Source organism: Leptonychotes weddellii, chromosome 4 (genome assembly GCF_054177405.1).
Source record: "Leptonychotes weddellii isolate Sample4059 chromosome 4, ASM5417740v2, whole genome shotgun sequence".
Taxonomy (NCBI): domain Eukaryota; kingdom Metazoa; phylum Chordata; class Mammalia; order Carnivora; family Phocidae; genus Leptonychotes; species Leptonychotes weddellii.
Genome location: NC_138372.1, coordinates 27,867,669 through 27,889,732, shown reverse-complemented (window position 1 = coordinate 27,889,732; position 22,064 = coordinate 27,867,669). Strand labels below are relative to the sequence as shown.

General features: G+C 41.6%; 1 protein-coding gene across 11 annotated transcripts in view; it reads right to left on the bottom strand.

The window, feature by feature from the left end:
• MACF1 (microtubule actin crosslinking factor 1) overlaps positions 1 to 22,064 on the bottom strand; it is a 338,282-nt gene that overhangs the window by 182,245 nt on the left and 133,973 nt on the right. For 6 of the 11 annotated variants that reach the window (XM_081818157.1, XM_081818152.1, XM_081818149.1 and 3 more), the window contains 4 exons: positions 14,770 to 14,859; positions 12,496 to 12,591; positions 10,369 to 10,446; positions 6,743 to 6,835 (listed from right to left, as the gene is read on the bottom strand). In XM_081818157.1, the coding sequence (XP_081674283.1) occupies positions 6,743 to 6,835; positions 10,369 to 10,446; positions 12,496 to 12,591; positions 14,770 to 14,859 (357 nt within the window). The remainder of the gene's footprint in view (positions 1 to 6,742; positions 6,836 to 10,368; positions 10,447 to 12,495; positions 12,592 to 14,769; positions 14,860 to 22,064) is intronic. The other 5 variants (XM_081818158.1, XM_081818155.1, XM_081818159.1 and 2 more) reach the window with 1 other exon arrangement.

Here is a 22,064-nt window from a genome sequence, read left to right as displayed (position 1 = left end):
CAGGGAGCCCGATGCGGGACTCGATCCTGGGACTCCAGGATCATGACCTGAGCCGAAGGCAGTCGCTTAACCAACTGAGCCACCCAGGCGCCCCTAAATAAATAAAATCTTAAAAAAAAAAAAAAAGACAAGGATAGTGGAGGCTCCATGTAACTCTTTATCAGCCAGTCAAAAGCTCTGCAAGCAGGGAACCCTTCCCCACGCTACTAAACACTTGGCTAATATATGCCATCAAGAACAGCAAAGAAAAGGAATTCGTAGTCAGTTGCGTTTGAGAAGATACTCTGGCAGCAGAGCTTCCCTCTACAAGATGACAAAACAGTTGTTCAGCTATGCTGAAATAGCGAATAGAGAAAAGCAGGTAGCCAATATGCGTGCAGAAGACAGACGAAACCAAAAGTATTTTATCTTCTAGTGAAACTGGTAACAGGGCAGAGAACAGTGGCCTAAGTCAAAAGTTATGGAAATTATAAGGTCCGTTAATAATTATAACAAGTTGCTACCAATAACTGCTAATTACTGAGTACACACTGTGCTCCATCTCCCAGCCTCACACCTCCCTGATTCTTTAAATCTCCATCATTTTATGGTGCACCTCTTCTCATTTCCCTGAATTATTCAGTTGAACCTGGACCGAGTCTGTGTCTAGTTTATTTTGTATCTCCCACAGACTCTAATTAAGACCTTGCTCATAGCTGGTCCTCAGTAAATGTTTGTGGAATTCAGTTAAAGAATACATATTCCTGTAAACTAAAACCACAAGAAGACACCATTTCACACCTACTGTGATGGCTATCATCAAAAAGACAGACAATAAATTTTGATGAGTATATGGAGCAGTAAGAGTCATCACAGATTGCTGATGGGAATGTAAAATGGTTTAACCACTCTGGAAGATGGTTTGGCAGTTTCCTAAAAAGTTATACATAAACTTACCATACAACCCAGCCATTCTCTTCCAAGGTATATATCCAAGGGGGAAAAAAAACATATCCACACAAAGACTGGTACTCAAATATGCGTATCAACATTATTTATAACAGCCAAAAAGTGAAAACAACCCAAATGTCCATCAACTGCTGAATAAACAAAATATATGATGTATCTATACCACAGAAGAGTACTCAGCAATAAAAAGGAATAAAATACTGATACATGCTACAACAGAGATGAACCTCAAAAATTTGATGCTAAGTGAAAGAGGCCAGACACAAAAGGGCACATATTCCATGATCCCATTTATGTGAAATGTCCAGAACAGGCAAATCTATAGAGGCTGAAAATAGATTAGTGGTTGCCTGAGGCTGGGGAGGAGAATGGAGGATGGTGGTAAGTGGGCAGGAAGGGTCTTACTGGTAGGATGAAAATGTTCTAACATTGGATTATGGTGATAGTTGTATAACTCGTAAAAATCATTGAATTGTATAATGAATATGGGTCAGTTTTATGGTATGTAAATTATACCTCAATAAAGTCATTTTAAAAAAAGAATGTATTTTCCTAAAATAAATAAACAAAACAATGGCAACCAAAAAGGTGTTTTAAAATGGTTAGGAAACTAATACGGAAAGGGAAGAAATAGGATGGAGAGGACAGGTACGGAAACTAGACTCTCTGAATATACCTCATGTTCACTTTTAAAATGTCCCTTTGGAACAACATAGATGGTCTATATAATGTGAAATAAAACTGAAAGGCAAGAAAGCAATCCCTAAAAATGCGGAGGCAAATAAAAACAAATGAATCTAATTGTGTCTTGAATTAATGGCTTCACAAAACAGAAATTTTTTTCAAATGACTTTAAAATATAATTATTTGTACATCCTTAGGAGATATACCCAAAGGACAAAGAAAACTGCAAAGAAATCACAACCTTCTCAGTAATCATGCTGTTAATAACACGGAGATCGTTTTGGTTCAAATACATTACATGTAATATATACATGTGCTTGTACAGACGTCTATGGATATGTGTGTGTAGGGAAAAGGGAGTAAGTAATATGTTACTGTTGTTAGAATCAAGATTTTCAGCATGAGGAAAAGAGATATAAAGTCAAATAAGTTAAATAAAACTCTATAATTTTGGGGCACCTAGCTGGCTCATATGGAAGAGCATGTGACTCTTGATCTCAGGATCTTAAGTTCGAGCCCCACATGAGGTGTAAAGATTATTGAAACTTAAAAAAACTCTGTAATTTAAGTTTGAATGAGATATATCAGTATAAATTCATGATTTTTTAAAAGAGAAAAATACACACATTGGCTAGCTCTGTCCACAGAAAAACTGACCAACCCAGTAGCATTCAGATTGTGGTCAGAATGAGAGTTCCTTGGAGAAATTGCTGATCTCAAGTCTTGGACAGGAAATACACAAAAAGAGTCTGGAACATCTCATCACAAGAAATAAAAGAGATTATCAAAAAGGACTATGGGAGTCATGCCAAAGGACTCAGAGTCAACTTTAGGAAGCTCCCTTTGGTCAAAGATGAAGTTATTTGAATATTAGGAAGAATGATAGTTGTATTTTATTGCAACACATTTAAGTCTGTTAAAAACCCGTAAGTCAGAGGGGAGGCGGGTGGGAGGATGGGTAAGCCTGGTGATGGGTATTAAAGAGGGCACGTTCTGCATGGAGCACTGGGTGTTATGCACAAACTATGAATCATGGAACACTACATCAAAAACTAATGATGTAGGGGCGCCTGGGTGGCTCAGTCGGTTAAGCGGCTGCCTTCAGCTCAGGTCATGATCCTGGAGTCCCAGGATCGAGTCCCACATCGGGCTCCCTGCTCAGTGGGGAGTCTGCTTCTCCCTCTGACCCTCCCCTCTCTCATGCTCTCTGTCTCATTCTCTCTCTCAAATAAATAAATAAATAAACTTAAAAAAAAAAACCAAACAAAAAAACTAATGATGTAATGTGTGGTGATTAACATAACAATAAAAAATTAAAATAAACATTGAAAAGCAAACAGAATAAAAACAGCAATAAAACCAAAAACAAAAACCATAAGTCATAGGGCACCTGGGTGGCACAGTCATTAAGTGTCTGCCTTCAGCTCAGGCCATGATCCCAGGGTCCTGGGATTGAGCCCCGCATCGGGCTCCCTGCTCGGCAGGAGGCCTGCTTCTCCCTCTCCCACTCCCCCTGCTTGTGTTCCCTCTCTCGCTGTGTCTCTCTCTGTCAAATAAATAAATAAATAAAATCTTTAAAAAAAAACCAAAAACCCATAAGTCATAAGTGATACTAAGGAAAAAGAAAGAAGAAAGTAGCTTTCATTTGTCATTTTTGGAGAATATTAGGGAACTAATTAATTATGCTGAAAACTGGTAAACAGAGGGGAAGATGGGAGCATTGATCTTTGGATCTCCCCTTTCCTATAGGAGATACCTCTCAGGGTAATTGATGAGATGAAGTTCTTCTTTACAGAAGTACTCCAGCTAAATAATGAAGATGGAATGAAAGAACTTAGAGTAGCACCATTCTGCAACTTCTAATGAACTAGCAACGATGATCAGTAGTTAGGTGAACAGCTAACTACTATTCGGTGAACAGCTAATAGGGAATGGATGGATCAGGCTGATAACAGCTGAACCCACATGTGCCTCCCAATATGCAGAAATAGGCGTATACAACTCAACACTACTATCCTTGTCCTCCACATCCCCCAAAAAGGAACCGGAATGGTACTGAGCCTCAGGCCTAGATCTAAACCACCAGATTATAAGCAATACAATAGAGGGACAGAGGATATTGTTTTAAAAGACATCCCAGGGCGCCTGGGTGGCTCAGTTGGTTAGGCGACTGCCTTCGGCTCAGGTCATGATCCTGGAGTCCCGGGATCGAGTCCCGCATCGGGCTCCCTGCTCAGCGGGGAGTCTGCTTCTCCCGCTCCCATTCCCCCCTCTCCCGCTCCCCCCTCTCGTGCTCACTCTTTCTCTCACTCTCTCTCTCTCAAATAAATAAATAAAATCTTTTTAAAAAAAAATAAATAAAGACATCCCAGACGATGCCATCAGCATCTTTATAAACCTTAAAGGACAAAAGACCTGATTTCCTCAATGAATTGCAAGGTGAGGGCGGAGGAGGGAGGGAAGGGAAATTTTAATGCAATATGTAGACTTTGCTGGGATTCTGATTCAAAGAAACCAAATGTTTTTGTTTCTTTAATGAGGTAATTGGGGAAATCTGAACACCAATCAAATATTTGATGATTTTAATAAATTATTGTTTTACAGTGTTATAATTCTTAAATTAAGAATCCTTATCTTTCAGAGATACACATATATGTACAGATGAAATTACATGAAGTTTGGGATTTCTTTCAAGATAACCTACTGGGGTTTGAGGAGTGGATTAGGATACAGATATGAAATAATACTGGCCATGAGTTAAGAATTGTTGAGCTAAGTGATGGGTACATGGTAGTTCTTCATACTATTTTCTCTACTTTTATAAATGAAAGTTTTTGTAAGAAATTTTTAAAGAAAGAGAGAGTAAGCATTTTCCTGGTGGAGGTGCTCAGGAAAGGAACAGTTCCATTACCCACATCTCGTCTGATCCAGCAAAGTGTTGATTAACTAATTCAGTTTTTATTCCTTGGCCCATGAGTCTCCCTTTTAAAAAGAGATTGAGTTGCAGTCAGGGTACACAGAGACACAGTGGATAGAGTCCTCTCACCTCACACGGAGGAGACCAACACTGGGCACTCAGAGTGAGGACAGGTTTATGGCAAAAATACAAATGACCAAAACAGTTTCTCTAAAAACAAATAGACAAACAACCAAAAAAAACCACAACAACCAAAAAACAAAAAACTCCTGTGTTCATAAGGCTTTCCCAGGAAGTAACTCTAGTCCTCCATGAAAGCTCAACAAAGTTCTTGTTCCCACCCTGCTAAGGCACCCTTGCCAAATTCACATGTTCCTAGTTATCCCTATATCCAAAGCATGCCTGAAGACACCCTGTGGTTGCAGAAAAACACATGTTACTTCCACACTTTCCAGATTGCCAGCACTGCCTCCAAACCAGAGCCCCAAGAAATAAGCCCCAAACTCAGAATTTTCTCGGGTAATTGGGAATTCTGGGACACCTGCTGTTCTGCTGGTAACCAGCAGGTGGCACTAGGGCCCCAACTAGGACATTACAGCCACTTCAGCCCCTGGAGTCAGAGCCTTGAGTTATTTATATTAGCCTTCTTTTCTTACCTGCTCAAGAAGTGCTCCCTCTAACCTATCAGCTTCATAAACAGCAGTTGTGTATGGGAGAGCTGTCTGAGAAACAGCTTTGTTTGGCTGGGCTAAAATGATTCAAGACGGTCTTTTTATACAAATAAGGCTGTTCTTTCCCCATAGCAATCCAGACATGGAAAGGATTTGCCCTCTTGGGAAGGGGGCAGCAACGAGAAGGCGGTGTGACCATGTGAACACTACCACATGCCACTGCTCTTGAGTATGATGGAAGCAACACTGGTGCTCACAAGCATAGATACAAACCCAGCTGCTAAGGTGCTTGCTATGGACTGTGTCTCCTCAAAATTCGTGTTGAAGCCCTAAACCACAATGTGATGTATCTGGAGGCGGGGGCCTTTGGGAGGTGATTAGGTTCAGGTGAGGTTATGAGAGCAGAGTCCCCATAATGGGATGAATGCCCTTTTAAAAGGATGCAGAGACAGGAGATCTCTTTCTCTGAACGCGTTCACCAAGGGAAGGTCATGTGAGGAGCTAACCAGGAATAGGAGCCCCCACCAAGAACCTGCCCATGCTGCACCCTGATCTCAGACTTCCAGCCTCCAGAACCATAAGAAAAAAGTATTTGTTGGTTAAGCCACCTAATCCACGGCACAGGTACACCTCCATTCATTGTGCTTCACTTTACTGCAATCTGAAGATACTGCATTTTTTACAAATTGAAAGTCTGTGGCAACCGTGTGTCAAGCAAGTGTCTCCATGCCATTTTTTCCAACAGCATTTGCTCACCTCGTGTCTGGGTCCCATTTTGGTAATTCTCCTAATAGTTCAAGATTTTTCATTATATCTGTTATGGTGATGTGTGATCAATGATTATGACTCACCAAAAATTCAGATGATAGCATTTTTTAGCAATGAAGTATTTTTTAAATTAAGGTCTGTACACTGTTTTTCTCTCTCTTTTTTTTTTTTTAAGATATAATGCTATTGCACACTTACAGACTATAGTATAGTATAAACATAACTTTTATATACACCGGGAAACCAGAAAATTCATCTGACTTGCTTTACTGTGGTGGTCTGGAAGCAAACTGGCAGTATCTCTAAGGTGTGCCTATATTTCATTATAGAAGCCCAAACCGACAAAGGCAGTGCTATAATTAACCAGGCTTGTTTTAAGATCATTAGAGACGAGGAAAAGTCTACATCAAAGCAGGATTATAAGCCTTCACTCCATCCTTCTACAGTATCAAACCCTCCATGCTCTGAGTCCCTAAAGAGCCGGTTTTGAGTCATCGGAGCAGACTTCTAACAACCTGACTGCCAACAGGCAGACAAGTGAAAAATCCCATTTCAGCATGCAAGTGAGCAGGAAGTCCTGGGTTTAGGCTACAACAGCTCTGTCTCCAGGCCACTCCCACTCTCACCCGTGTTCACAGCCACGCACAGAGAAGGAAGGCTAGGTGCTCGGCCCATGGAAGGCCGTACTGCTTCCAGCTCTTTCTAGGCAATGTCCAAGCCAAGCAACAGTGACCCCAAACTTCATAGGCCCTACCTGGAAGTGCAAAATAATGGTCCAGATCAGGCCCAGGGTCAGCTTGGGGTTGCCATCCGTGATGTCGTCATTGCGAATATTCACTAGTTTCACCTGGAAAAGAAAGAGGCTGATCTCAGAGCTCTGGGAATTTTTACTGTGATTTCATTTTTATAGATATTCATCATTATATACATTTAAACTGACTCTGTGTGTGTGTGTGCACGTGCAGACAGTTCTATGAGTTTCAACATCTGTATAGATGTGGGTAACTACCACTACAATCAGGGTAATAGGACAGTTCCATTATCCCAAAAAGGTGACTGCATGCTGCCCCTCTGTAGTCACACCTGCCCCCACCCTAATTCCTGCCCCCCACTGATGCGCTCCCAGTTTTACTTGTTCTAGAATGTTGTATGAATAGAATCATATAGTATGTAAGGTTCTGATATTGGCTTTTTTTTTTCCCCCTCAGCATAACACCCTTGAGATCTCCATCCTCACTGTTACATATATCAGTAGTTTGCTCCTTTTTATTGCTGAGTAGTATTCCACTGTATCAACAGACTAGGCTGTGTTTACCCATTCATCCACTGAAGAACGTTCCGGTTGTTTTTAGTTTGGGACAATAATGAATAAAGCTCCTAGATTCATGAGCATATGCTTTCATTTCTACTGGGTAAATTTGCAGGCGTGGGACTGCTAGGTCATATGGTATATGTTTAGCTTTATAAGAAACTGCCAAACTATTGTCCAGTATGATTGCACCAATTTGCATTCCCATCAGCAAGGCAACCTTGTAAGCACATGGTATCCTGAGTTGCTTTTTTATTAAATCATTGCAGCCCTGACTTTTTTTCTTTGTTTTTTCCCCGGGGGGGAAAGGGTGGCAAGCTCTTCTCCCTTACCCGTCTTTGGCCTGCTCCCACCTCCATTTTCCCTCCTCTGTTGAAGATATCCACACCTGCCCAAGCCTCCACTAGCATCTGCTTTTACTCATAAAATCTCACTCCAACAACACAATGTGCGTAGACACATAGGCCCTATCCCCCACTGGGTGGCCGACCGACCCACGTGCTGGAAACTGAGAGATTTCCTGGATTGTGGGATTTTCAGCGCTGAAACTGAGAGGATACCAGGAAAACCAGCTCAGCAAGCCTCTTTTGTCACACTCTCACGGAGTTCCTGTTCAATTGTGACAAACTGTCCTTGAGCTGTCCTCCCTGCATCTCTTCAATTGAACTGAAATCTGTGTCTCTCTAAAGAGCTCTGGTGACCTCGAACAAGCTTCACTTCTTCCCTTGACTAACAGTGACCTGGTACTACAGACTAAATGCTTGTGTCCCTCCAAAATTCATACGTTAAAATCCTAACACCCAATGTGACGGTATTTGGAGGTGGGGAGGTGATTAAGTCATGAGGGAGATGCCCTCACGAATGCAAATGGTACCCTTGTAAAAGAGACCCCAGAGAGCTCCCTTGCCCTTCCACCAGGGGAGGACACAGCCAGAAGACTGCAGACTACGAGCCAGAAAACAGGACCTCGCCAGATACCGAATCTGCCAGTAGTGCCTTGCTCTTGGACTTCCCAGTCTCCAGAACTATGAGAAATACATTTCTGCTGCTTAGAAGCCAACAATCAATATTATTTTTGTCAACAGTATTTTTGTTATAGCAGCCTGAACAAAGACACCTCTATCTCCAGGAGAAGCTGCCCTTCTAGATTGAGAATAGTTTCCTAATCCTCATCACTGACCCACGGTTGGTAGGCTGCAGTATCGGTCAAGTCCATATTCCTCAGTCCCACTTCCATCAGCTTGCCTCCTCCATTCCAAAGTCCACCTTGGCAAACTACCTTCCAATCTGTCCTAACTCTTGATGACTTTAACACCTAACTCCTAAACTGGTGATCTTAGTACTCATCTCAATAACCCAAATATCACCCTATCTGCACAATTCGCGTGCCTTCTCCATTTTGAGGACTTCTGCTTTTACTCTACTTCGGATACCTACACAACTTGGACCTCCCCATTACCAAGAGCTGTTCTAGAGTTCGCCCTGCCCTTCTCTGAGTCTACTGTTCTTATCTGCACATATTTTCATTTGATCATAGTAACCAAATCTACCCTTGGTCCTTATTTAGACGTGTAGCTAATCAATTCTTCTCAATCAACCTTGGCTATTAAGAACCCCCAGGTTCCCTCCAGCTCTACACACAGATATTTCCAATCTTGTTTTCTCCACTACTCTAAACACTGCCTCTAATTCTCCCACCACTTTTTCATTTGTCAATTTATTTCAATAAATATTTATCAAGTATCAATTATGGACCATTCACTATGACAAGTGATGAAGATAAAAATGTTAAGTAAGATCCTGTTCCTGGTCCTCACAGGGCCTACATAACATGGCAGCAAACAGAGAAATAACAAAGTAGTAGATGTTATATTGGGACTAAATTGCTCTGGGAACACAGAGAAGGAGAATTTCCCAAGTTAATGAGAATTACTGATAAAAGTGAAAAAAATTAACTAATTCTAAAAATATGCATACCATTCAACGTCGGCTTGGCCCGAGCTATTGCTCGTGGCTAGACCCATCTCTTCCACATGGCTGGCTCTAAGCAGACGAACTCTCGGAACCCCGTGTCCGTCTTCCTTTCTGCCACACACCACCCCTGCATCGTCATCCCTCCCTCCTTCCTTCTCCCTGTTATCTCAGAGAAAGGGGCATTTTCCTTTTTATTTTCCCAAAGATAAACACACCAGCTATGCTCAGGATTTCATCCCCAATTCCTGGACTTGGTTCCATCCATCAGGAAGTGGGGAGAAAGGGCAGAAACAGCATGGGTTGTGGCAGCATTACTGAACTCCAATGGCAGGAGACCTGGATGAAAGTCCCAGCTCAGCTCCAGCCTGTGTGCTTTGGGGCAGGTCACTTCACCTGTCCCGATCTCAGTTTCTTATCTAGGAGATGCAAAAACTGGGCTGGTACCTCTCTATGGCATCTCCTACGGCTAAAATTTTATCACTCGGTACTCCTCCTCACTCTCATTTCCACCTCCCTCTCTTCACTGGCTTCTCCTCCTATGTCCAAAAAATGTTGAAAACTTCTTTTTTCCCCTCCTATATCCAGGCCCACTAAACTCCAAGTGCTTTTCTGCTCTATTCAGACCGTTCTCCTAAGTCACTGATGCTTGGTGGCTTGGACCTTTCCCTCAGACCTGATGTGGTGCCAACACAGCGGCCAATTCTGACCAGACCCTTCTCTACTTTCCTGGATCATGTAGCCTTCTGATTTTCCCTCTTCCTGGATGATGTACCTTTCTTCCTACCTTCTTTGCTGATTTAATTTTCCACCTTTCTTTTGACCTCCACCTAAGGTGAGTCCGTAAGGTTCGGTCTTTGGCATCTTGCTCTTCTCTCTTAACACTGTCCCACTCAGGAAGGCCACAGGCTCTATGTAAGGATGACCAAATGATTTGTCCAACCATAACGCAACTGGCTCACTAGCAAGCAAGACTCAGACCAGGCCAATCAGATACAGCAATTACCAAGGGCCCACTAGGAGCGCTGAGAACATCCGTTAGGTGGGTACTCAATGCCAGCATCCCGGGGCAGGATAGGGAAAGCATGGACTCATCTTACCTGCCGCTGCTTTAGGAAGTCCAGGGCAATCTGCACGTTCTGCAGCCTGTGAAAACGCATCCTGCCCTTCTCCCGGGGCTGCAAACAAACAAAAAGAGATGTTAATTTTAGCTACACCAATTTACCCATGCAGACCCCAGTCCTTTTTCATTTCAGGGACTAGAAGATCACAAAAAATTCCTTGTGGTGGAACCCAGCCATGGGAGCATTACCCAAAGCACCCCTTAATGGCGGGACCTGTGTGTGTTTCGGCATACTCTCCGAGGCCTCCAAAACACTGCTTACCACTGTGCCTCCCGTGAACACACAGTATGCTTTGACTCCTAATGCTGAGCCAGTGCCACGGCTTCTCCACAGGTCCTTCTGTAGCCACAGAAGGCAGAACCTGACTCTGAATGTGCAGGTAATGGGAACAAACCCTGGCTCTATGGCTCCTCAAATCACAGTTAAATGCTATTTTAAAGGAAGGCGGCAAGTCCTAACTGCATGCTGCACAGTAATAGAGCCAACTTTATTAAAAACCTGGCAAAAGAAGCTAGAGGTAGCCAATTTTAAACTATGGCATGAAGAGTTATATATGCTTAATAAACAAGTGAAAAAGTTAAACAATGAGACAAAAATCAGGAAGAAACCTATTTTCCAGGCAGAGGGGTGTCCACTTAGGAAAGCCACTTTTACCTTAGTATGAAATACCAAGAGCAATGAAAACCTTGGTGAGGTAGGGCTGTTCAACATGATACTCCAAAGAAAGGTATTTCCTGCTAGTCGCTTAGTCCCAGATGTCAGACGAGCCACAGGAGAGAAGCTCATCTCCATCCTCTGGTACCTCTGGTGCCCAGTCCACAGCTCAGCTATTATCCATCCAAAAGTGCTTGAAATCCATTTGCCCAGTGAGAACATGCAGGGATGGCTATCTACCTCTGGCACCTTTTCTCCTGCTCATTTTCCAACATTGCTTTTATTTTGCTAAAATTAGGCCTGAGACAACACTCTCACTAGATTACACACACACACACACACCCAATTCATTTGTAAATGTCAAAGTGGTACTAATTAAAGGCTGATGAATAATAAGGTAGCTCTGTGGCAGGTGCTTGCAAAGAGGAAACACTGCCCCAGGCTGAACAAAAAGTAACTGAACACATGTAAAGATAAGGGTAGAAATATCTCTTTGGGAGCCCCCAACACTTCTAAACAACACTCCCACACGGGGATAATCTGCAGAGATGTTGAGGCCTCTCTGGGCAATAGGTATCTTCTTACGTCAAAGGTTTAGGAAAAATCTTTCTAGCAAGAACCTCTTTTTCAGTCATTTCGACTAAACTACCTGTGAACATGGCTTTGAGGACGACAGAGCCTGTGAAACTGAAGAGTCTAAGGCAATGGGCAGGGAGATCGAGGAGGTGGAAAAATGACTTTAAGAAGACTGGAAATAGGGATACTGCCTAATCCCTGTTTCTGAAGAAAGATTACGGGCTATAATTTATAATTTACGGCCTGCAAGCAGGAAATGCCCTTCTTACACATTCTTATCTTTACTCCCTGGTACTCCCCACCAAAAATAAATACCCTAAGAGCATGCAAGTTAAAATCACTGTCCTCTACAGCAACTAGAGATATTATTGACCAAGGCAGAGTATCTCCATGCAGTGAGTGGATTGCAAACAACAGGCTGTTTTGAAAACAAATGACATGGTGTGTGGTGAGAACCTGGAGGCTAGAGGTGGAGAGAGAGTGAGAGTTAGTCTGAAGTGTGGAGCCAAGAGCAATTAACTGTCATGCCTTCAACTAAACTTTGCACAGTTCTGCAATCCAGACTCAGACAACACAGCAAGGCCACCAGAAGGCTATGGGTCTCCAGGTCAAAAAGGCACTTGACACCTCCAAACACCATGATTCTTTTAGTGCCAACCACTCTCAGATAAGCAAAACAATCCCCACTCCAGGATCATCTAACAGTGGCAAGAGGCACAATTAGTTTTAACCACTTTCTTTGGGACCCAAATTCCCAGGTGCAGAGGGAAGAAGGTGGTTGGTAACTGAACTACTTGGAGACCTTGAGAACCTCAGACTCTCTGATGGCCCTGCAGTGCCAGCTGGGATCCTGGCATCCCCAGGAGGACCTACTACATCATCATCATCTTCCTCCTCCTGCTCCTCGCTGTTTGTATGGCGCCAGGAGGGCATGCTCACGAGACGGAGGGTCTTCAGCCCTGCTGGCTCCTTTGGCCACCAACCAAGGCAAAGATAGGACAGAGTAACAGGAAATTCACAACACAAAAATGAAAAGCAAATGAATGCAACATTTTTAAAAAAAAGGGAAAATAAATATGAAAATACCCTCCCACCTCCCAAAACATGCAAAACCAGATCACACGGTTATACTGAACACTTAGGTTGAAACACATCTTCAGGGTGCCTGCGTGGCTCAGTCAGTTGAGCATCTGACTCTTGATTTCATCTCAGGTCATGATCTCAGGGTCCTGGGATCAAGCCCCGTGTCTGGCTCTGCACTCGGCGCGGAGTCTGCTTCTCCCTCTCTCCCCCTCTTCCACTGCCCCTCTTCTCTCCCCTCTCTCTCTCTCCACCCCCCTCTCAAATAAATAAAATAAAATCTTGGAAAAAAAAAAAAAGAAAAAAAGAAACACATCTTCAATTCTCCATGGCCACCCACCCTCTCTTTTTGTGAATCAACTAAAGGAGAAAGAGATTGTGAGAATAAACATGGAAGAGATATTTAGATGGCTCTCAGTGAAAAGATGATACCCTATGAATATCTCCATAAACAATCTGCAGGTTTTCAAAGTTAGGCAAAGAAATTAGATCGGAGTGTTTTCAGGCTGTTTTGTAAGCAATGTCACAGAATCACTTTCAATATAACAGTCTCTACGAGTTCATCAGATATCCCAGCCAAAATGCCCCAAATGTAACTTTGTGAGTGTTAAAGAATACAGTCCAGCAATGTGAAAGTGACATTTTACTTAAGAGATTTATAAATGAAGGCCAGATAAGAACTGGAATTCACCAGTAGCGGCTATGTTAATAAAAAGTGTCTGTCAATTTTTGTCCATTAAAAATTATACAAGTAATTCTATCGTAAGACAAAAGAGATGTGAAACCAAAACAAAGGGGCCATGGGAAGTCAGGCCCCAATCCTTGAAGAAACTGAATATTACTTAAGGAGTGAAATTTAATGTGCCAAATTCCCTTCTTGAAACCCAGCAAACAATGACTAAGAATTCACCAAGGGCAGTGAGTGGGCTGGGCTTCGGTTCTTTCTCTCCCCAGAGATGTTTCCAGGATTCAGCCCCAGACTTTTCAATGAAAAATACGTTGTCTATGATGCTAGAGGCAGAACACAAACTGCACAGGACCCCCTGCTTCCACTAGGCTCAAATACATGAAACAAAGAGCCCCCAGGTGGGGCTGTTTTGATCCCTCAAATAAAGCAAGTAGAAGAACTATCATCTGACAAGCCAAGAAGCCCAGGCAGGATTTGCCTTCAGATATGTAGCTGTTTCCCACAAGCAATGGTTAACACATTTGGGAGGAGGCAGGCATATTTAACCATCCAAGGAGCTCAAAGGTACTGCATCCAGAGCTGTGCTGAAGTATCAACTTCAGTACTTCTCCAAACCTGTGAGACTCAGTGAATCAAAGAAGGAAGAAAATGAGGTGAATTCTAAAAACTAACTCTAAATAACTCTAAAAATAACTCTGAGCTTTTAAACGTAAACTCCAGGGCGCCTGGGTGGCTCAGTCGTTAAGCGTCTGCCTTCGGCTCAGGTCATGATCCCAGGGTCCTGGGATCGAGGCCCCGCATCGGGCTCCCTGCTCCGCGGGAAGCCTGCTTCTCCCTCTCCCACTCCCCCTGCTTGTGTTCCCTCTCTCCCTGTCTCTCTCTGTCAAATAAATAAAATCTTTAAAAAAATAAATAAATGTAAACTCCATATCCTTAGCTGAGTACAGAAAATAAAACAATTTCCAGTAGATGGGAAAACAGGAGAGTCTGTATAGACTAGAAATAAAACTCTAGAAAAAAAATACACCTTACTAAAAACCTTTAAATGTGAATCTACTATTCCTGAAATATTCTACCTACAAATAGATAAAGAACAAGTAAGGAGAAAAAATGCAGATATGAAAGGAATAAAACTGATACCTGATTCCATCAAGAAATGAGAATATGATACATCAATTCCCATTAAGGTGAAATTACATCATTTTAAAACTCAGTCTGAGTTAGAAACAAAGTCCACCAAGAATGCCTTCTACTTCTTCCTCCCACATGACCGACAGCAGGCAGCGGTGGCCAGGCCTGGCTCTCAACAAGATGGACCAGTAGGTCACTAACAGGGCTGTATTTGGGAGGCCACTCATGAGAAGAAGGGAGAAGCTCACCAGTTTGATGCCCGAGAGGACCTCCAGCAGAGAGATCAGGTTGTGGCCATCCCGCAGATCTTCATAAAGATCATTGATGTGCTTGCGGACCTGTGCGTGAGAATGAAACAGACTGATTTTTATTTGATCTTGAATTCTTTTATTAGCTACACAAGAATTTCTGGTTCTAGGTAAACACAGATTAAAGAATTTGAAACAGGAGGGGCGCCTAGGTGGCTCAGTTGTTAAGCGTCTGCCTTCGGCTCAGGTCATGATCCCAGGGTCCTGGGATTGAGCCCCGCATTGGGCTCCCTGCTCCGCGGGAAAACTGCTTCTCCCTCTCCCACTCTTCCTGCTTATGTTCCCTCTCTCGCTGTGTCTCTCATTGTCAAATAAGTAAATAAAATCTTTAAAAAAAAAAAAAAAGAATTTGAAACAGGAAACAATAATAGAATTCAGGAATTTTCAGTTTGGATTACAATACATATGAAATAGTAACACTTAAGAGAAATGTATGCACGTTTTAAAAACTGAAGCCAGATCTATTACATACTGTAAACAATGTTCTAGAAAGTCTGGACAAGGAGGTGGAGAGTCAATCATCCTGAAACCTCTCAGGAATTATTTTGGACCAAAATGTGATACAACGGCCAGTGACAGACAGATGAGTCCAGTCAGGATCAGAAAAGCCTTCCAGGGGCGCCTGGCTGGCTCAGCCAGAAGAGCATGCAACTCCTGATCTCAGGGTTGTGAGTTTGAGCCCCACACTGGGTGTAGAGATTACTTAAATAAATAAAAACTTAAAAAAAGAAAAGAAAAGCCTTCCAGAGGGCAAAGGAAACAAAAATGCTAGATACCCAGTGTTTCATAGGATGTACCTATATGTTAACTCCTCTCTTACCAAATATTTCTTTTTTAAAAAAAAGATTAATCTACTTAGGGGCTCCCGGACGGCACAGTCAGTTAAGTGTCCAACTCTTGATTTCAGCCCAGGTCGTGATCTCAGGGTCGTGAGATCGAGCCCTGTGTTGGGCTCCACGCTCAGCATGGAGTCTGCTTGAGCTTCTCTGCCTCACCCTCTGCCTCTGCCCTTCCCACTCGTGCTTACTCTCTCTCAAAATAAATAAAAAATCTTTGAGGGCGATTTTCCTTGTGAAAAAAAAAATTTCCAATTTTATAACTGAAACTATGGGAAAACATCTCACTTTGGAAAAATATGTGGTTAATGTCAAACACCATGCTGAATGTTGTACACATTACCTCATCTCTCTCTCACATTGATAAGGTAGATGGTACTCCTATTTTACAGATGAGGAAACAAGGCACAGAGAGGTTAAGCAACTTGCCCAAGGTCACAAGTGGAAAAACTGGCCTCAGTTTGGGCTTTCTGAATTTAGTCTTTGCCATTAACTACTATGCTTTATAATCAGCCATAGTCTCATTTTATTTATTTAATCCAAACAACTGCCCTGTGAAGTTTATTTATGTATCCTCAGAAGGAACTAAGGAAACTGAGGCTTTGAGAAGTTCAGGTCACATAACTGCAGGAAGTGGCAGTAGGTTTTCTGGTTTATTCCAAGTCCAGTGACAACTTCACTGAGTGACACAACACAGAATCAGAAGACTAGTGGCAAGTATAAGGAAGAAGATTCATTTTCAACATAGATAGTTCTCTAAACAATAATAAAAAGGGCTACTTTCAGAAGAAGTGGGTTTCTAGTCACTGAATTTTTCAAGCAGAGACCAGGATACTAGGATTTCCATATTTGAGTGGAAAACTGTACTGTAGTCATTTCCAATTATAATATTCTAGCATTCCAAACAGAATGGGAGTCAGAAAAGATCATGGCTATGGGGCGCCTGACTGGCTCAGCGGGTACAGCATGTGACTCTTGATCTTGGGGTCGTGAGTTCGAGCCAAACCTTGAGTGCAGAGATTACACTAAAAAAAAAAAAAAAGGGGGGGGGGATAAGGGGGGAAATAGCTGGTGAGGCTTCCTGGAAGAGAAAGAACTGGAAAGATGGGGGAGGGGTTAAGATTTTATTTATTTATTTATTTATTTATTTATTTGAGAGAGGGAGAGAGAGCATGAGCGTGCCTGGGGGGAGGGGCAGAGGGAGAGGGAGAGACTCTCAAGCAGACTCCGTGCTGAGTGCAGAGCCTGATGCAGGGCTCAATCTCACGACCCTGAGATCAAGACCTGAGCCGAAACCAAGAGTTGGATGCTTAACCAACTGAGCTACTCAGGTACCCCTGGAAGGATTAGAAAATGTTTTGACAGAAAGACAGAAGATGGTAAAACCACAGAAGAAAAGGTACAGAGGTAGAAACAGGCAAGGTATGAGTGTTTGTACCTGTGTGAGTGAAGGATTAAGAAGGTGATGGGTAGATTACCCAGTTGGAGAAAACGGTTCATGATGAATTGGGTAATAGCTTTCAAACATTGAAGGAATATTTCTTCAGTTTTTCTGCTATTCACAATATGAATATAGATATAACACACTTTTTATTTTAATCAGCAATATTAACATTTTCTCCACCACTTTAAGTCTAGACAAAATAACACATCTAGCTCAGACTTGTAGCATTTGTTGATTTCCGTAGTTTAAATACTCCCACCATGACCAATTTCCAGCCACTAATATATCACTAAATGCAATGTTGGGATGAAATGTACAACAACACACCATTATAGACTTTTCCATCAGAGATACAACAGACATAATTAATCTCAAGAGCATAGACTATATTAACATGTAGCAAAATAATTATGAGGTGATGTGTTTTGAGTATTTATTATTTTTATTTTAAATATCATTTATTTAATTGTAAGTTTATATAATTTAATTTTCATAATGGCTGTGCATAGCAACCAGCTCACAAAATTAGTATTCAGCTCTTGTGAGCCCATGTAAGCTGGCTCCAAGATTTCAAGACCTCTCCATCAAGTGGGTCCAAAGTTTCAAGCTTGCACAACCACAATGTACCACTAACAGAAATAAGCAGGTCATGAGGGTTGGGAAGAGAGCGGATTTGAAAAGTACAATTTTGGTGTTTTTTTTTTATTTAATTTTTTTAAGATTTTATTTTTAAGTAATCTCCACACCCAACATGGGGCTCGAACTCACAACCCCAAAATCAACAGCTGTACACTCCACTGACTGAGCCAACCAGTGCCCTGAAAAGTTCAATTTTTAATATGTTGAATTTAAAAGAGTAGCAAAGGAGCTACAAATGGTAATGTTCTGGGAGCAGCTGAAAATACCAGAATTCAATTTGGGTCAGCTGAGAACTTAAGTTTAGAAGTCATATGCATAGAGGTGCTAGCTAAAGACGTGGGAAATGTTGGCCTTTCTGGGTTAGGGGCAAGAAAGAAGAGCACAGTGCTGAGGACTGAGCCTGTGGGAATAGTCAAAATTAGAAGGCAGGAGATGGAAAAGCAATCAACAAAGGATAGGGGGTGGAAAAAGGCAGAGAAAGAGGTAGGGAAAAAAAAAACACATAAGAAAGGGTAATCAAGGAGGGACGGGATGGATGATCACCAGTATCAAATGCTCCAGGACAAGCATGAAGACCAAGACAGGGTTTCTGTTAGTCTTACAAATAATGGTGTTTTTTGTGAGACTCACTTCTAGAGAGTGGTGGAATAGAAGATAATAAATGAATTGTAGGTTAAAAAAAATAGACAGAATATATTAAATACTTCATATTAAGTTATAAAGAGAAGTGACAACAATGAGGGATTTATTTTTGATAGGTAAGACCTGAGCATAGGGCATTCAAATCAGGAATGGGCACTGAATAATTATTTAAATAAATTATAATAGAAATGAGGACCAAGTAAGACCGTATTGGCAAAAGGACACTAAATACCACAGAGTACTGAAAAGAAAAAGTGATACTTTGAAATATAAAGTTAATTTCACATCGAGGACTCAACATCTCCTTCTAAAAATTCCAGTTATGTTTTGTACCTGCAAACAGCAAAATTCAACCACCTTACAAGAAACTTAGCTGAGACTAATTTATTATGTCTCTCAGTCTTTCCCTTGATTATACTGACTAAATAACTATGAAAAACTGTAAAAGAGAGATATGGACAGAGGTAATGGGGGAAGAGAGGGGAGCATTTTTCCCCTGAATTTTCAGTAACAGAGAACAATAGTTTATTTCGGAAGCATAATGGACCCAGCAGGATAAAGTACTAGCTAACACTTACTAGTGCTTCTATGTCAGAAAATGTTCAGATACAGAGATGGGATTTGCGGGGCTCAATTCACATCCCGAGATCACACAGTAAATGGCCAGTCCAATAAAATCCAGGTCTGCCCCACTCCAAAGCCTTTACCTCTTCCTCAAACACTAAGTGGTCTCTAAAATTTTCCACAAATCTCTTAAGAAAAAGTCCAATAGCAAAAAAAAAAAAGAGAAAGAGAGAGAGAGTCTAATAGCTAAGTGCTGTATGATATATATGAAATCCTAAGAGTTGTCATCACAAGGAAAAAAACACTTTTCTTTTTTTGCTCTTTTCATTGTATTCATATGACACAATGGATGCTAACTAAACTTACTGCTAATCATTTCATAATATATGTAACTCAAACCAATACACTGTACACATTACACTCATACAGTGATATATGTCATTTCTGTCTCAATAAAACTGGAAAAGGGTAAGGAAAGGAAAGACAAGAAAAAGTCCAGTGGACCAAGCATCAGATGTTTTAGAGGCAGCCTGGGAAAGCCAAGACTGGTCAAGAATCATCAATATGTATGTTTCTCTCCAACAAATACCCATGCTATTCTGTCAACAAAATATGAGTGAATAACTTCAACGACCTGAGTCTTTGCCATTTGCACTCCCTGTGAAAATCACTGTCAACATTAGTGAATGTCTCTAAAGAATATATACAAATGGCTAACAAATTCAGGAAAAGATGCTCAATATCATTAGCCACGCAGAAAATGTAAATCAAAACCACAGGAAGATACCACGCCCCACCCAACAGGAGAACTATAATCAAAAAGATTATAACTGTTAAAGAGGATGTAGAGAAACTGGAACCCTCGTACACTGCCGGCAGGACTGTAAAATGGTGCGGCTGCTTTGGAAAACAGTCTGACAGTTCCTCAAAAGACTGAACACAAGTTACCATATGACACATTGATTCCACTCCCTGGTATATACCCAAGAGAACTGAAAATATATGTCCAGGAAAAAAACATGTACATGAATGAATGTTCATAGCATTTATTATTCATAATTGCCAAAAACTGAAAATAACCCAAATGTCTATCAATTGATAAATGGATAAACAAAATGTGGGACATCCATACAATGGAATATTATTTGGCAATTAAATACTGATACATGCTATAATGTGGATGAATTCTAAAAACATTATGCTAAGTAAAAGAAGCCAGTTACAAAGAAAAGGACCACATATTGTATGATTCCATTTATAAAAGATATCTAGAATAGGCAAATCTATTTTTGTGGTTGTCTGGGGCTGGAGGAAGGTATGGGGGGGTTGAGGAGATGACTGAAGGTACAGGGTTTCTTTTGGGGATGATGACAATGTTATAGAATGGATTATGGTGATGGTTGCATAACTCTGAATATACTATAAGTCACTGAACTATGTATTATTTAAATGGGTAAATTGTAGGATATGTGAATTAAATCTCAAAAAAGCTATTTTTAAAAATTAACAAATGACTAAATTTTGAGGGATCAAGTCCACCCAGGCTAATCCTCCCCAATTCCTGTGCATTAATAAGCCAAGGAAAGCTCTGCTCTCCCAGTTCTTTAAAGATTAATTTGCAGTTATGGGCGCCTGGCTGGCTCAGTCAGTAGAGCATGTGACTCTTGATCTAGAGGTCTTGAGTTCAAGCCCCATGTTGGGTGTAGAGCTTACTTTAAAAAAAAAAAGTTTTAATGTGAAGTTATAGAAAAACAAACAGCTTCCCCCCGCTTCTGAGTGGCTTTAGCGAAGGGAATAAATTGCACTTAAGTACCTGGAATCAGAATCTGGCCCAAAGGGACTTTAACACTCTCAACTGGCAGATGAGAAAAGCCTTGCCTGGAGAAGTTAAGTAACCTGTGTAAGATCACTGAGCTGGGAAGTGTCCCATCACCGTCTCCTGACTCCAAGCTTAGTGCTCTTTCCCTTCACAAGGCTTCCATGATGCCTGAAGGGTAGAAAGGACATATTAAGTCCATCCTCCCCCTCCTCCAAAAAGAACCAAGGACTGTCACGTGGTATTCTTTGACACCTGCAGCAAACCTCATCAAGAAAAGCTTTCCTCTAAGACTTAAAAGAAACACAAGCAGCTCAATTTCCTTGACGCAAACTATGTTGAAGAGCGGTAAACAGGTCAGAGGAGAAAGTTTCAAAGAGAAGAGTATTTTATTTATTCGCATCTACATTTATAAAAGGTACAGGGTAAGCGACAGTGAGCCTGGTAACTTTAAATGGATTTCTGAATTTGTAGATTTCTAAACTGTAAGAGGGGAATTCCATACTGACTCAATGGCCAAATTTATCCTCAAGGAAAAGCCTAAATGCTAATGCTAAAAATACTAATGCTAAAAAAATGCTTAAAAAGCCTAATGCTAATGCTAAAAAACAGATTACAGTTGTCCCAGACTTTTTGCCTGTCAAAGAACGCTGCTCAAATGCAGGGAATGAGTAGAGGCTGGAAACCTGCTGGGGTGAGTAGAGGGAGAGGGGGAGTGAGGCTCTTTGCTGATAAGAATTCTATTGTCTTTCTGTTTGGAGAATTCCTTAAGTTTCCTTAAGGAATCTAACAATGAGAGACACCTGATTCACAAAGTGTCTCTGGAGATGAGGATGATTCTAAAATCCACACAGGGTAGCTTTATGTAACAGGCAGGTAAGGCGCTTAGGTGTAGAGAATAGAAAATCCAATCCAAATGTAGGCCCAAAACGTTCAGTGGGGGTTGAGAGGTGTTTAGAGTGAAATCAGGTCCTGAAAACTCAGGTCCAGGCAGGAGATGGTCATGAACCACCACCATGTGGCCACACCTGCACAACAAAGGCAACACTCCTCCCCTCTGTGTCTAAACAGCACTACTCTGTCAATCCTTAAATGAACTCCACAGCCAGTCTCCTACTGACCTTTCGCACAGATGTGAATAAGCAAAAAGGCGTGTGAAAGTCCATGCGGTGCTTCGGTGAGCTGTCTCACGGCTACGGCAGAACAGAGGTGCCCAGAATCACTACAGCTATCTACCACCTCGTGTCCAACTAAAGAGCCTCACACAGAAAAGCTGAGAAGGTCTGGAGTAAAA